General features: G+C 57.2%; 1 protein-coding gene and 1 long non-coding RNA gene across 3 annotated transcripts in view; one reads left to right on the forward strand and one right to left on the reverse strand.

The window, feature by feature from the left end:
- Positions 1-15876, forward strand: part of LOC109293049 — a 27465-nt gene that overhangs the window by 8777 nt on the left and 2812 nt on the right. The window contains exon 2 of the long non-coding RNA XR_002096230.1: positions 6117-6123. This is a non-coding gene — a long non-coding RNA (uncharacterized LOC109293049). The remainder of the gene's footprint in view (positions 1-6116; positions 6124-15876) is intronic.
- Positions 7-14197, reverse strand: PHF19 (PHD finger protein 19). Of its 2 annotated transcripts, none has more exons than XM_019510834.1 (14): positions 13930-14197; positions 12184-12265; positions 9428-9523; positions 8476-8576; positions 7558-7706; positions 6769-6864; positions 5962-6030; positions 4924-5044; positions 3576-3643; positions 3243-3413; positions 2798-2885; positions 1860-1945; positions 1293-1388; positions 7-802 (listed from the first exon to the last, which is right to left on the reverse strand). In XM_019510834.1, exons 1-14 carry the CDS (start codon positions 14110-14112, stop codon positions 454-456), a joined length of 1755 nt encoding a protein of 584 aa, XP_019366379.1. In that variant the 5' UTR covers positions 14113-14197; the 3' UTR covers positions 7-453. The 2 variants fall into 2 exon arrangements, with proteins under 2 accessions (XP_019366379.1, XP_019366378.1); XM_019510833.1 differs by having other exon boundaries at positions 7-805.

A 15876-nucleotide genomic window follows, 5' to 3' on the forward strand; every position in this document is an offset into this window, starting at 1 on the left:
ATTGCTCTCGCTACCGCAGAGACGGTACCCCCAGCCCGGCCAATGGGCAGGTCAGACAAACAGGACTAGGCGATGCTGTCTGCATACAGGCGAGCAGGAAAATAACAATCCTTCTTAAAAACCAAGTCTCTCAGGTCCAGCCACTGGCAGCTGCAGCCGACTGAGTCCAATCACCTCCACGCCTCCCTGCTCTGAGTCCTTCACCGTTCCCTAGATATGCCCTGCTCTGGTACAGTCAGCGTTGGCTGTGTTTGCACCCTGCTCACGCTCCCCGCAGCGGGTAGGAGGGGAGTTTTCCAAGCTCTTGCCCATCGGTGCGTGCCCAGCGTGGGGCCCTGGTCACCCACGCATCCCTTCTTCCTTTGGTTTAGGTCATGGGGGTGGTTTTTTTTATACGTATTATTTTGTTTCATCTCGAGAGCGTTCCCCAGGCTGGTCTGGGGGGCCGGCGGGTCAGTAGGGGGTGGTGCCTTCCCATTCCACCAGATACTGGACTTTCCCCTCCGGGGTCACCCTGCGAGCCAGCACCTGGTACTTCTCCCCGCACACCAGCCTGCCGGCAGCTCCGAAGTAACTGGTGATGGAGGACTTGAGGTGGGAGAGGGAGGAGTCGTCCTCGCTGATGCTCTCGAAGGTGTGGCTGTCGATGCCGTCGTCCTGGCGCTCGGGGGCGCCGGCCGTCTCGCTGCTCTCCGAGGCGCAGCCGTTCAGGGCCCCCCCTGCCTCGACGCCTTTTCTCTTCGCTCCCACCGGGGCATAGGCCTTGGCGGCCAGCTTGCGCTTGCGGCTGCCCACGTTCCTCCTGCTGGGGGAGAGGAGGAGGGAAGGGATGAAGCCATGCAGGGACAGAAGAAGAGACAATCGGGCACGAGGCTGGCGGCGTTGCGGGCTGTGCCCAGGGGCTCCCACGTCCCAGAGCATGGAGCCCGGGCGGGCATTCGCTGCAGAAAACGCTCCCTAGCTTTCAGCGTCCCAGCCCCACCACCGTGTCCTCATGCGTGCACCACGCAGCGAAGCATCTGGTTTTACACCATTCGCCACCTTTCCGACGGGTAAGTCAAGGCAGAGGCACGGAGGAGGCTACTGTCAGGAAGCAGCGACCTAGCCTGGGATGGCTCCCAGAGACAGACCGAAGCCTAGCTATGCCTCCGCTGCCTTGGCTAGAGGCTGGTGCCTGGGCCATAGGGATGGGAGGTGGGGAGGGGAGAGCAAGGGGCAGGGTCAAGTGCACGCCATGTCAGCGCAGAGCCAAAGGATGAGAGCCCCCTTTCTGGCCGCTTCCCAGCCCTCACCTCGACTCATAGGACAGGCTTGTCGTTGCGGAGCCCGACGTGCTGGCAGCGTCCGTAGAATCCAGGTCAGACAGGAAAGTCTGACCCGAGCTGGCGCTGAAAGGGAGTGAACCAGGAGTCAGTGCCAGGGCACGATCCTGGCACCACTGCTCACCCACCAATGCTTCTGCATGTGCTGGGGACACCAGCCACACATGTGGCCCTTGCTGCAGCACGCGCAAGGGCACCGCATGCACCGGGGCCCCTGCTGCTCTGTATAATCCACCAAGAACATCCTAACCTACAACCCTCCGGCACAGGGTTGTGGGAGTAGCTAGCCTCATTCAGCCCTGACCCCACGGACCTCATGTACATCTGGGGCTGGATTTCCCCCATGACTCCTTCAGTCTTGCCTTTCACTCTGGGTGTCTCTCCTCTGATAGGACATGCTGGGGAAGTGGATGCATGTGGAGGCTCACTAGGAGGGGGAGATGCACACTTCTATATATCCAAGCCCGTCTGGCTTTTCTCCTCGCTCTTTGGCACCCAAGACCCCCCGACCCCACCCCGTTGCATCCGAGCACTTACCTCTTCAAGCTCTGAATTTCATCCAGCGTGAAGTCGAATATGCTGGCCAGGTGGTGGTTTGTGCTCCAGGCAGACGTGAAGTCACTCTGCACGGTAAACAGGGGTGTATTCGTGGGTTAGAAACAGCAGGGCTCAGCACCGGGACATCACCGTGCTTTTCTCTCCCCTTCCCATCCCCTGCACATGGCAGCGCGCCCCGTGCCCGGGACAGCCCCTCCGCGGAGCCAGGGCGAGGCGAAGGCACAGGCATGACACGCACAAGGGGCCGTGCCAACCAGGTGCTGCTTTTACCTGGGCCTAGTATGCGACAGAGGAGCCAACAGGCCATCCTGAAGGATGAGCCAGAATGGGAGCTAACTACGTGGGGGACATCTGAGGATGCCAACGGATGTTGGGAACACTTAATTACTTCTGACATCTCAAATGCAGAGAGCAAGACGGGGAGTCACTTGCTTGTCAGGGCACAGAGCCAGCCCCAGAAATCAAAGCCTCTAATTCCTACCTCAGTGCTCTAGCCACTAGCTCCTACTTCCTCCTCCTCACCAGACTTCTCTCCCCATCTGATGCATGTTAAATTGCCACACGTGGCCGTATCAAGCATCATAATCCATTCCCCACTCTGGCTTCCTGCTTCTAGGCATGGTGTGTGATGAGGGAAGCAGGCTGCACATGGCACGTCGCCGGGTATCTCTGCACCTGCCTATGTTACCAGCAGAAGTGCATTGGCAAAACAGCCAGCGGGAAGCAGCATTCAGCTTCCTCTGGGCCTGTTGCAGCCAGGAAGACATGAGCAGCCCAGAGATCAGGCTCAATTCAACATGTGAAATGCAAAACAGAAAAGCACCTGAGCCACCCAGCCCTGGAGAACAGAGTCCCGGACAGTCAAAAGCCCCGAACAGACACACACACAATAAAAAAAACAAGAGTAAGAAACTAACGCTGGGAATAGCATCCTCCAACAAAAATTTTGATTTTTTTCTTCTAGTAACTCGCCTTTTCTGCTGTTGAAAATCATGGGGCAGCAAACTGTAAGAGCAAAGAAGAGACACAAATGCAAGTCAGACTTATGGAAAGGCTGGGAGTTATGTGACAGGCCTGAGGGGAGAAAAGGGACGGCCTCTACTTTGGCTCCAACCAGCCAGCAAGAGCCCTAGGGTGGAGAGATGTATTCAAAGAGCCCAGGGAGCTGCTCGCTTCTTGTTGGGATGCAAAACCGTGGGATGCTGCACACCGCGGGGGACCCCAAACTTCTTGCCCGGGTCACAATTCAAGGTGCCGGCAGATGCTACGGTGGAAAATCCCGAAGGGCTAATGGGGAAGCCAGTCTCCTTAGGAAGAGAGGCAGGAGCCAGGGAGGTGCAGCGGGGTGGACTGGGCACTGACCTGTTCTTATGGGCGTATTGGCTTTTTCCTCTCTTCTTCAGCTCCGAGGGTCTGGTCTCGCCCATGCCTGGGACCTTCTCCGGCAGGAGCTTGCTGGGAGGGTTTGGCGGGACGCGAATGCGCAGGCGAAAGATGCATTTCTTCTTCTTGATTTCCTTGCCACAGAGAAATCTGAGGAAAAAGGAAGCACCTCAGCGCCCGAGGCTCGTGCCGTGCGTGTGCAGAATAACTCTTCACCGACAGCTCCTTCGCCTCCCACCCCTTCACCCCCAGCAAACACCTCCCGAACCCCTGGCGATCTCAGCCCCTGCTCCTTTCCAGCACCCAACTCACCTGCTTTTATAGCTGTTTAGTGCATTGAGAAGGTGCGGGCCTCTTTCTGCGAGGGGGGTGCCCATTAGCTGGGAGAAAGATCGGCACACAATTAGCGTTGCGGAAGCCCGAGCTGCCTATCGCCAGAGCGCTGGCTGCCACGCCGTACAGCGGCAGCAGTCGTTCGGCACTTCAACAGTGGGGGGAACCCGAGCTTCAGTTTTCAGCTCCCAGTTAAGGCAGGTGAAGCTCAGACACGAAGCACAACAGGCAGGGAGCAAACAGAGCAGTATCTGCCACACACCTTGTCATCCTTGCAAGGATGAGAATAACCTTACGATGCCGCCAAGGGAAGTTATAATTGCTCGTTTCCAGATCGCATTCCTGCCAAGATTGTACCCAGCCTCCACCCAGCCCTGCTATTTCCACAGGCCTCTCTACCACCGCTCCAACCAGGAGTCACCATCACTAAGTCTGTCAAGAGGGCAAAGGAGGGGGAGGCCGCCAAGCTTGAAGGAAGCTGGTCCAACTGTTTTGGAGTCATGCTCCTAAATTATTATTTGCACTGCATTCTTCTGATTAGAGGTGGACCCCACATATAATTTTATGGGGGTGCAGGTCGACTTCTAACATCGGAGCCGTGTGTCGGTACGGTAGTGCAAAGGGACGCCGCCATGCCAAGCACTCCCCAAGCACGCAGCAATAATGAGAGCCCCTTCCCCGGAGAGGTCAGGGCACGCGTGTCAGGCACGATGCAACTAGTGGACGCAAGAGGGGCCGGAGGAGACCAGAAGAAATAGGAGCTCAGTGGAAAAGCAGCTGGCTAAACCAGGCCACTGTCAAGCACCAACAGCTAGAGACAGTTTAGGTTAGTACTAAAAAACCCACTGATCGTTGATACGGGGCACAAACGCTCACAGATGATTTGCCTCTGAGAGGGCAACAGACCAAATCCACTTAAAGGCAGTGGACAAAACCCATCTCTTTACCAGAGAAGGGGAGGCAGAGACACGTTAAAGGCATTGCCTCACCCGCTTCTAGGGGCACCAGAGAGGAGCAGCAGGCTCTGACCGCGACAGGAAGATGCTTGTTTGAGCTGGGGGAGCAGCCAGCCGCAGTATGTGGATCTTGGCCGCTGAAAACCCCAAGTACAAACGAAAACGCAACTCATCACCGCGGGATTTTGCTTGGAAGCAGCTTCCTACCCACACGACACTCAGCCTCCAGCTCCTCCCAGCCAACACCATTAGACACGTGAGCAGATGGGAACGGAGGCTTCCAGCCACCGTGCGACCCAGCCTGGGCTGCAGGATTTTCCCTGCAGCTGCCTGTCCCTTGGTGGAGAAAATCCTGGGCCCCTCATATTTACCTTTCCGAGCTGCAAGGGATCCCAGTGGTGATTTATAAAGGCTAAGATTTCCTCAAAGTCAAAGTACTTCTTTTTGCTCTGCACACCCAGGTTATAGAGGGCCAAGTGGACCACATCAACCCTGCGGGAGCAAAAGATACGGGACAGGCTGAGATTCTGCAGGCAGCCATGGCCCCGCGTAGTCCAGAAGAATTTAAAAAGACATTTACATTTATTTCCGCTTTGCAACGGATAATGCTATAGCTGGGAGCCCCAACTGCACTAGTGGCTGCTGGCTGGGACCTTGACAGTGCATCCTTTAAGGACCTCAAAGGCACACGCTCCCTGCACCCACGTGAGATGGGGAAACAGGATTATCCCATTCTACAGGTGGGGAAACCGAGGCACAGACAGGCGACTTGACTGGCTCACAGCAAGCCAGGGGCAGAGCTGGGAATGAGGGCTGCTCTCTTGACACCCAGATGCTTGTCAGCTTCAGCCAGAGGCTCAGGAAAAGAATGGGGCCAGGGGATTTAACGTGCGGTGAACAGTATCTAGCTGAACTGCAGGAGCCTGCAGGCAGTTCACTGTTTTGTGCTGGTGGGATTTATGTTGAGCCCCCCTGAAAATGCACCCAAAGCAACACTGGTCATATACGGCATCCCTCCGTCTGACTCTACAGTGCCACGCTGCTCTACGCAGCAAAACAGCTGCTGTGCCTCATCCCAGAGGGGACACAGAGACGGGTTAAACAACCTTTACGGCCTCCCCGCAGAGGGTGCTGGGGATTTATTAACATTCGCAAAGTGCTTTGAGAGCCTCACAGAGAAGGAGGATGGGTAATTTTCCCCCCAGATCAGCGTTTGCTATGTAAACTTGTGCTTGATCCCTTAAATAAAAGGTGACGTGCGACAAGGGCCTTATCTGCCATGTTCCGGCTCACGTACGAAGTGGCAGCGGGTATCAAGCAGAGGCTTCCTGCAGCAACGCAGCCATGCCATGCGGCACCAGCAGCAGTGCCTACTGCAGTGCCCCACGTGCCCAGCAGCCAACCCTTACCATCTCAAGGGCAGGCGCTTGATGTATTCTGGCCCCTGGTTGCACACCGAGCAGAAAAAGACGTAAAACCTGAAAGAGACAGAGAGAGGCCTGGTGAGACCGTGAGAGGGGGCATGGATTTGGGATCCTGCCTCTAACTGGGTCTGTGCATGCAGGTGGCAGGTGCTCCTTTGGGCCATGCATCGCAGCATCACAGCTGTGCTTGCTCCTGCACAAGGCAACAGCAGCTGCAGGATACCCCCAAACCCCTCCTACAGCAGCCCGTGTTGCACCAGCCCCTTCTTGGGTGGAGAGAGATGGTCACTGCAGAGGCGGCGGAGATAACAACTGTGGCACCCCTCATCGCCTACCAGCTGGGACAGATGCACAGGATGCAACCACCGCAGGCTGCTCTCACTGCTGGGCTACAATCCACCAATGCTGCTGAGCGACCAGAGGCTGGTAGCTCTGCTCGGCATAATCCACACAGACACGCACAACCCTGCAACCAAGCCCACGTGAGCAGTCAGCAAGCTCAGCTGGGGCCCTGCTTGGATTTCCGCTTGCTGAAAGCCAGTGGCTTCCAGCCAAGCCTCCGGACAGACCTCTGGCTGCGCAATGGTCCCAGGACACCCGAATCAAGAACTGTATTTGGGGATGGAGAACAGTCACCTGGTTCCAGCTGCTAGCAACACATCTGCGAGCACCCCAGGAAACAGTTGCGGGTGGAAACACAGATCGACGAATGCACAGCTCGCAGGAGGCCCCCGGGGAGCTTCACTTAAATATCCAGGCACTGAGCAAAAGCAGAGCTTGGGAAGGACTTACCGGTCTCCAAACATCATGGGGTCACTAAGGCACTGGGTGCAGGCCTCGTGGAACCACTGCCTGCAGCGGTAACACTGGAGCATCTTCAGGTACCACCTGGGAAGGAAAACAGGTTTGAGCACTGTCACCGGTAGGCAGCAAACAAGGGGTGATTAGCACAGCACCTCGGCTCTGCCAGGTGTTTTATACGTAAGCCCTGAAAACCTGCCGTCACCCTGCCTTCCTGCAGCTGTTCAAACTGATGCAAAGTGGGCTGGCAATGCTCCCCCACTGGCAGTACGGATACTTCCCGCGTCTCTAAACTGGGGGCTGTCGGAGCCAAGCTCTGCCTCTACGTCCAGCACAAGTGACCAGACTTGGCCTGGCTGGAAATCCCAGGGGACAGATGCCTGTGGCTCTTGTTTCTCTGCCTTACCACGTGGGGCGAACTCCTCACCATCCCGGCTACTAGGGGTTAGATTCAATTCAAGTCTCAGCAGCAAGTAAAATGTATATGTGCACCCTCTGCACTGCAGGCACAATGGTTTGCCCTTGCGATGTCTCACCAACCCCAGCCCTACCAGCTAACACGGGCGTGGGAGAAGGATCTGGGTCTCGTCTGGCTCATGTTCAGGAGGGTCCCCACTGCCCTCACTGAAACGCCTAGCAAGGGCCCCCATCCTCTGCCCACCCAAGCACATGCCCTGCCTCAGTCATGTCTGGGCAGGGGGACATTGCTCTTCTAATAGCCCTGGTTTATTCTTGCCTGCTTTGAGCCCAAGTGCCAAGTAGTAACGTGCATGGCCTTACTCTCCTGGGCCCCCACAGTAGCAGTAGCACTGCTGCTGGTTGGTCCGGTGCGGGGAATCCCACTCCAGCTGATCCGGGTTGTAGGACAGCACCATCTTGACAGCTTGCAGCGTCTTGGCAATGGCTCCCTTCTTCAGGGCACCGCCTTTCTGCGGGGACAACCAGACACTGGCATCAGCACGCGCACCTCGGGGCAGCTCGCACCTCGGGGCCGGATCCAGGCTTCGCTGGCTGCCAGGAGCATTTTGCAAGCTGCTTCGTGGGCAGCAGCCTCGGACCCCGGGCTGGGAGGGAGAGTCCGAGGCCGCTGGCTCTCTTCAAGTCTGAACAGACACAGGCCCGGGGTCAGAAACCCACGATTCAGGCCTGGCCCCGAATTATACCGCACAGCCGACATGGCCGCCGGCAGCGATGCAAACCGGCCAGGAGGGAATTCACTAAGGCTTAAGCAGATGGGAAACAAAGCTGTTCTAAGGGAGCCTACGGCTGTGGCAGGAAGTCCTGGATTAAGCCCCTTTCTCTTGTTGGGACAGACGGGTCCCGAGGGGAGCGTTTGCTTTTGAAACATTTCCAGGATTTTTTACAAGTTGATCTGGGGTTAAAAAAAAAGCAGGATCTCAGCTGTGCTGGTGGAGCTGGGACGGAGGCAGGCAGCACCGCAGAGCTGCCGCGGCTTCCTCCCGCCCAGCTACAACGCGCCCCCTCTCCACACACCGACCCCGTCCTACACGGGGCATTTCCCAGGGGAGGGACACAGCCCCGGGGAGCCCGACGACTCCGTCCTGCTGCCCGGTCACTCGGGGGCTGCAGAGAAGTCGCACGTCAGCTCTCAGGGACACGTTTTTCCGCACATTTTGGAAGCCGCCACACGAAGAGGGAAAGAGGTAAATAGCAACCCGAGGTTAGCCCGGCACTCACCCGCACGGCGAGGGCAAATATGCATCTCCGGCAGAACCACGGCGTCAACACCGACTCGCCGCTGCTGGTCACCACGGGGATGTGGCATTGCTGGTGGTAACCTGGGGGAGGACGGGCAGTGAGCTGCAAGCCAAGCAAGGGGGACCGTGCAATAAGGACTTCCTTGCTGTGTGCACCGGCACGGCACGGCCACAAACTGATGCCGTAACAGCAATAATTCCCATGCTGGAAGGAGACATAAACCATGCCCTGCGACTCCCTACCAGGTCAGGCCCGATTCTCCCTGCCTCCAGATGCCAGCCTGGAGCTCACCCACCCTGACGCGGGTGCGTGGGCAGGCAGCTCACAGGGAGGTGCAGAAGTGTGGGCATGCCCGTGAGCGAAAAAGGGACTCTTGGCTATTCCTATCAACGTCCTCTGAGCATCTCCCGTCATGTACACGTGCACTTGGCTCACGACCAAGCAACAAATGTGGCCCGTGTCTGCAGGTCTAAGCTGCTGACTAGTGATGCTGACACCCATCCCACCGAAGCCCAGGGCATGCCTGCCCAAGCAAGCAAGACATGCACAGGACGTGGCCTCGAGTGACCGAGAACCACCTCCACCGTGTGTCATGGCGTGCATCTGACTGTAGACATATGCGGAAGAGCCTGCTCCATGCATCTTAATCATCGTGAATTAACTAGAGGAGAGCACTTCCTATGTGGGGATCAGGCTTTGTCCGTGTCCCTTTTTCTTCCCCTTCCCCTTCCCCTGCAACAGTGTCGCTGCCTGCCAGAGCCCAAACCATACAGATTAAAACAAATATCATTGCCAGGGGAAGGTCGGCATCCCCGGGGGAGCTGGGCAGACCGCAGAAGCAGCGAGGCAGCTGGGCTTCACTCGGTAGAGACAGGTCGGGGTAGCAAGCAGGGATTGCAGCCTCCCCTCAGCCTGGAGCAGTTGCTCGTACCTAGACCACACTTCCCACAGATGAGGATTTCGTTCATGGGCCCAGACGTCTTTCCCAGGCAGATGTTACACTTCGGCTCCTCTCCAGGGACACCAGCTAAAAAACAGAGCAATGCAGCACAGAGTCAGAGATGGGAGATTCAGGCACGATGGCGCTGGACAGGCGGTTGGTCACATTATGTTACTTGGCACACACGTGCATGCACCAAGGTAAAGGCCAAGTGTCTGCTCCCAATCCGATGGTGGATCAGAGAGCCAGAAATCCTGGCTGGGCTGCTGGACCAGCTGATGTTACACCTGTATGAGCATAGACATGTCCTTGATAGGGGCCAACCTACGTCGTGACAGAGGGGTGCTTCACCCAGACTCTTCTTGGAGACGCCGAGCATCCTTCTGCTCTGCCGCCACAACTCAGCAAGGAGGGAGGGGAATTATTTTCCCTAGCTGGTTGCTCTTCAATGAGCCTCCAGTCCCTGTCTCTGCCACGTACGGCATCAGTTACACGACGGCATTTGCCAGCGTCTACAGAAAGTCTGGCCAGGCGCTGACCCGGCAGATTTGGTCTTGTCCCCCCACAAACCGGATTCTGCAAAATATTACAGCCCAGTCCAAGTTGAGCCAGGGAACTGGGAGGGTAGGAAAACAAGACAGCTACCACAACAGGCATTTGTGCGGATAGCCAGGAAGAAACTGGCTTGATTTGATGCGATGAACGACACTGTTGCATAAAATCAAGACTTCCAGTGGCTCTACGCACCCGACTCTCACCTCACAGGGGTGTAAGTCTGGAGTAGCACTGCTGGAATCAGTGGTGTAAAACTGAAGCAAGGGGGGTCTCCGGCTGTGAGGGGTCTTACATTCGGAGTGAATCCACCTTGACTCAAGCGGGGTCAGGGTTTCACCCTCTGTCCTTGACTCAGAAATAAAGCTCCCCCCCAAAAAAACCTTAAAGCCTCGCTGCTGCCTCAGGGTGAAACTGGAGAATCTTTTTATTCCAAGATGATGCTGCCAGGCTGCATTTCACTACCTCTGGTTCTTATTATTCGGGTTGCTTAAGAGTTCAGCCCAGAGCAACGGTCCTGGCTGTACAACACGCAGTAGGTGCTGCAGCGATGAGAAGAATGGAGACGTGCTGCCACGCGCGTGCACGGGCAGGTACGCAGCATCCTTCCTCCAAAGGGGACACGCACGTTGCACACCAACAAGCGAGAGGCTAGATGTGCACCTTGCCGGGGTCGTTTGACCCCAGTACGCTTTCCTGCCACGGCAGGGGGTCGGACTCGATGATCTGCTCAGGTCCCTTCTGACCCTAGAAACTATGAAACTGTGACTTCGGCGGACTCTGCCTCCGCTTCTCTGCGCAGCCTGCACCTCGGGGTCTCTCCCTCACCCGCACGCAGAGCGGACAGGCAGATCCTGTGCAACCCGTCTCAGGGGATGGCGATCCCTCTCACTTCCTGCTCCAACTGTGCTGGCGAGAGAGACTTCGGCACGCCTCCCCCTCACTCTTTTAACAAAGGGAGAAGCAATTCCTACCGACATTTTGTTTAAAAAGTTGTGAGTAGCATTCCTGGGGGATGAACGTGCTTGAGAAATATCAGGTCTTATCGCAGAAGCGGAGTGGCACACAATCATGTGATTTTAAAGCCCTAACCTACAGCCTGGACTCTCCTCAGCGCTTCTTATCTGGACAGCAAAGAGACTGGGAATCTGCGCAGGGCCTCAGCACCACCAATGCCCTGTCAATGAGGGCAGAAGTGACACCTTGGAGACCGGTGGGTCCAGAGGCGTGGGCTTTTGTAGGCAATGGCCTCCTGTCCGATGCCATGAAGCATCACGCTGTGAAGCAATGGGTGGGAACGCTGCAGAGGCCTGCGCTGAGATGGGCTCGACGTGTGGTTCACTACGTGGCACCTGCTTGGGAAGCTGAGGACATTCCTGACCCGGCTCCACGACCATGGGAGCCTCCCATCCTGGGAAAAACTCAGGCGCATCTGCGAAATCCACAGCTCCAAGCAAATGCCAGGCAGGAAATCAGTGCAAGATAAGCAGCCTGTCACTGTGCATGAAGCACACCCCCCAGAGCACCCAAGATAGCTTAGTCAAGACATCCCAACAGGCCTGGCTCTTCCAGACATTTTCCAGATGCTCGGGTCAAACACGTGGCCCCTCAAAGGGTTCGGGGAATGTCCACACAACCGCACGGCTTCCTTTCTGCACAGACCCACGGTGCTGGAAAGCGCTGACGGGGCTCAAATGCAGCCCACACTTTTCGTGTGCCACGATGCAGAAAAACAGCTCGTGGATAAGAAGGGTGCAGGGGCAACTGCTTCCCTATCTCGGACGGGGAGCCCGCCACAACGTGGTGTGGAAAGCCAGGCAGGGAACGAGGATGCAACACAGGGAAAGGCCACTCAGCCCATCCCTCAGCGCCTCTTAGCCATGCAAACGGGGACATGCCCAGGTGGCTTGCGATGTCCGAGTTGTGCTGCCTCCCATGTAGGACGGACCAAGGACTGTCACCTCACTTGGGTTTCCAAGCTTTGGGACAAGCTGAAGACAAGCCCGCCCAGCAGCAATGTGAAGGGGCAATGGAAGTGCACGTCTTAGCACAGCAGCCAGGCCTCAGGCTGCACGACGAGAGAACAGCGAAGGTCCTGGGGGCGCTGAGAAGGGGCTTCAGATCTGTCCCTGGGAGCAGGGGCTGGGGTTAGAAACAGCCGCCAGGGCAGAATAAGAGCTCGAGGCTTCACTCACCATGCTGAATGTCCTTCCAGAGGACCCAGTATTTGGAATTATCTTCAAAGGTCACCAGGCAGCTCTGCTTGGAGCCGCTCACCTGCACAGACAAGGAGAGACATCAGATGCCATTCACTATTTGGCATGCCTTAGTGTCTTCCCTAACCCCAGGGGGAGGCAGGAGCAAATGCACAAACCGCAGCAGATTCACACTCCTCTACAACCCGCGTGACGGGACGAGAATGAGGAGCGTCACTGAGCCCGAGGTCATTTCTCCCAGCTGACGGCTCCCTGGGTTGCCAGGATCTGCCTCTCTTGGGCTCAGTACTGACCGCAGCTGTAGCACAGACACTGGGTTTGCCCCCAGCGATCCTGGCGCCTCCTCACTTGTCCTTGGTTAACAGCAATGGCACATAGCATATATAACACCTGCCATGGGAGGCTCTCGCGGTCCCAGAGGTGCGCGAGTGCGAGCCCTTCTCCTGCTAGAGGAACGCAGAGCCAAGACAGGCCCCCGGGCCACTGGGGCGGGACCCCTGCATTTGCACCCCACTGCTACGCACATGAGCAAACCAGAGGCCAGGAGAGATGCAGGGTCTTGCCTGATGCTCTACACAAAGAATCAGACTTGCTGGAGACAAGAGAAACCATTTCCTTCATGTTTTGGATGCAACAAGTTTCTCATATTGGTTTTCGCTCTTTTGGCTGTTTTTCCATTTCCTTCCCAAGACTAGATGCAATGGCAACTTTCCCGCCGGATAACGAACCCCAAAACCTCAGGCCCCGAACCCACCTTTCGATTGCAATGGACTCTGTTTTCATTCAAAAGAGACACCCGACCCTTTTCCAGCAAAACGGGCCCATTTTTGAGCTGAGTAATTTGCTTCTTGTTGCCCCCCATCTGCACGTGCAGAATAGAAACCCCGTTCTCGAATGCCCCCTCTCCTGCTCAAGCTGTTTAAAAAAGGACTAATAGAAGAGCAGCCAGTAACAACCCAAACCATGATCTTTACACCTGGCCCACCTTCCAACCACGGACACTGAAGCTGAAGCTCGCTCAGAGCTAAGTGTGTGTGAAAGGACCTTTCTGAAAGAAATGCTTGTAAGAAGCCGTCTCCGCTGTCCCTCAATGCGCCGGTACCTCATTTACTCCCCAAGGAGCTGATCAACGAGATTAAAAGGATCTGGCCCTGCAGATGGTGTTTAATTTTAAGGGGAAGGGAGACCCAGCTTGGACAAACCCCTGGACCCAGAGCGAGCCCTCTACCCCCGCTTCCAAGGAGAGCGGTCGCAGCGTGGGGTGCTAACGTGAGCGCCCGACTGCTCGGCCAAGCGAGATTGCAAAGAGAAATACCCGAAGAGCGTAAAAGAGACTGCAGTTGGGGAGAAAAGGGAGAAAGGGCTCCTGCCTGAGTAAGGGGCGCTCACCTCAGCCTCTGACAAACCTCCGCGGGGACCGACAGTGTCAGAACCAAACCTGCCACATCCACCCGCCCACAACTTTTTAATCCAATTTAATTTTAATTCAAGGCCCAACTTTCCAACCCTGGTCCCAAGCCCGTGTATAAGAAGAGCCCTGGGGTGTGGGGAGGGGGTATCTGAAGCCTGGATGTGCACTCAGCCCATTACGGAGCCAGGCATCCGGGGCAGATTGCAGCCCCGGTGACATTTTGAGCGCGCCAACTCGCGCGCCTCTCGGGTTTCGGCTCCAGCATTAAAGAGCGGAGGTCGTGTTAGCAAAGCGGCGAACGCCTGCTACTTTACCCTCTTGATCTTGCCCAGGTAATAGAGCCCGTCGGTCCAGCGGCACAGCACATACTGCCCCTCCGTCAGTTTGACCATCAGATCTTTGCAGCCGTTCACGGACGCGTCGACCGACGCTTGCTGCAGGTGGCTGGCCGCCGCGTAGACATCTCGGATGATTGGGTTCAGGGTGCCGTTCTCCATGAGCCTTGGCAGACGCTGCCGAGAAAACAGAACGAGGTTTAGCCTGCTGTCACAACCCACGGTAAGGATGTTCTCGGTCCGGCAAAATCCCTTCCCTTAAATCTTCCACGTGCCGCTGGGCTACGTCGCCTCGCGCACTCAGACACGGTCGGCGTATGGACGGGCCATCGCGCACGTGACGGGAGGCTCCGTCAAAAACGCGTTAGAGGATTATGGAAGTTGCTCTTTATCCCCATGCATCTCAACTCCCACGTTCCTCTGCCGCTGCACAAACCCCAAGCCCCAGAGGACAGCGTAGGAGCACGCGCACTCAACACACTCTCAACGGAAAACGGAGACAACGAGCCTCGCTTCAGTCCTCGAGAGGCGCGAAGGACCAAAAGCAAGCGAGCAGTGCTAAATCAGCTGGGTTTTTCAAACACCTTCGTTTTTCTTGGTCGAAAGGTGCAACTAACCACACGCAGGTGCAAGACAGCTTGGCGGGAAGGTCCCCGGGGACCTTTATTCTGATGCTATCCCACGAATCGTGACACGCACAACTTGCCTACTCCACGCCCGGAAACGGCGTAGACTATCAACTCAGCCCGCTGTATCCCTGGGTCTTTCCACGCAAGGAAAGAAATAGGCTGCATAAATGGAGAGAAGCCTACGGGTTATTACTGAGCTTTCCTCGGACTAACATTAAGGGTTAGAGACTTTCTCAACTCAAGCTAAGGGCAAGCCAGGCCAGCTGTAGCCCAGCTCAGCACGCCGCCCGAAGGGCCTTCGTCCTGGGGACCAGGATCAGCAACCAGCTGCACGCCACTGGAAAACGCAAGCCACCTTCCAATGTATTTTTGCATTAACCAAATCAACGGGACGACCGCCCCGGGACTACTGCTGCCGCCAGTCGGGTGGAAGGAGGAGAAGGAAACGTGATGAGAAGGACACCGGGGCAGCAGCAGGGCTGCGACAAGCCACCTTCGCTTGGAAGGTTTCTCCAAACTTCTTCCCAGTTTTCTGAGCCTCTTGGCTTGGCAAAACGAAGCTGGGAATTCCTCGAGAGCAGTTTCCCCTCTTCCCGCTCGTGGCATCGCTGCTCCCGGACCCAGGCAGAAAGCGCAGAGCGCAGGCAAGAAAATGAAAGAAAGCAAGCAGCGAGGCCTCCATGGAAAACGCAGCTCTCCCCTGACTCAGAGCTAGGCAGTTCTTAGGAAAAGGCTCGAGTCAGAGGACTGAGCGGTCCCCCCGCCCCGCTCCACTCGTCCTGCTCCTCGCCGCACCGTTAAGCGAAGCCCGGCTCGGCGCAACACCCGGGGCCACGCTTTCTGGCAGGCGTGCCACCCACGGAGCCCGGCGAAGAACGCCCGGCCCCTGCCCGGTCTGCCGCTCTGCTTCCCGCTCCCGCCCCGGGCCAGTGGCGGGCACCCCGCTCCGCGGCACCGAGCACTGGCAGCATCCGGCCTTGGGCTGGTTACCGGGGGGTGGCAGGCGAGTCCCCTGCAGCCGGCTGCACCAGTGCCACCGCGGCGCGCGGGAGAGCCCCCAGGTCACCCGCCTCCCGGGCTGCCCCTGCCCATCCCGGCTGGGCGCGGGGCAGGGCAGGGAGCATCTCCTGCCAGGAGCCTGTGAGCCCCCCCCCCCAGCTCCCCGCGCTCTGATTGGCTGATTCAAATGCATTCAAAATAGGATCCATTTTGGGGGGGGCGGGGTGCGGCGCGCTCCAGCCCTGCGCGCCCCGCGCCGCGGACACACGTTCACCCGCGTCCGCCCCCCCGCGCCCCC

The sequence above is a fragment of the Gavialis gangeticus genome, unplaced genomic scaffold, assembly GCF_001723915.1.
Source record: "Gavialis gangeticus isolate Ggan-Ray unplaced genomic scaffold, GavGan_comp1, whole genome shotgun sequence".
NCBI lineage: Eukaryota > Metazoa > Chordata > Crocodylia > Gavialidae > Gavialis > Gavialis gangeticus.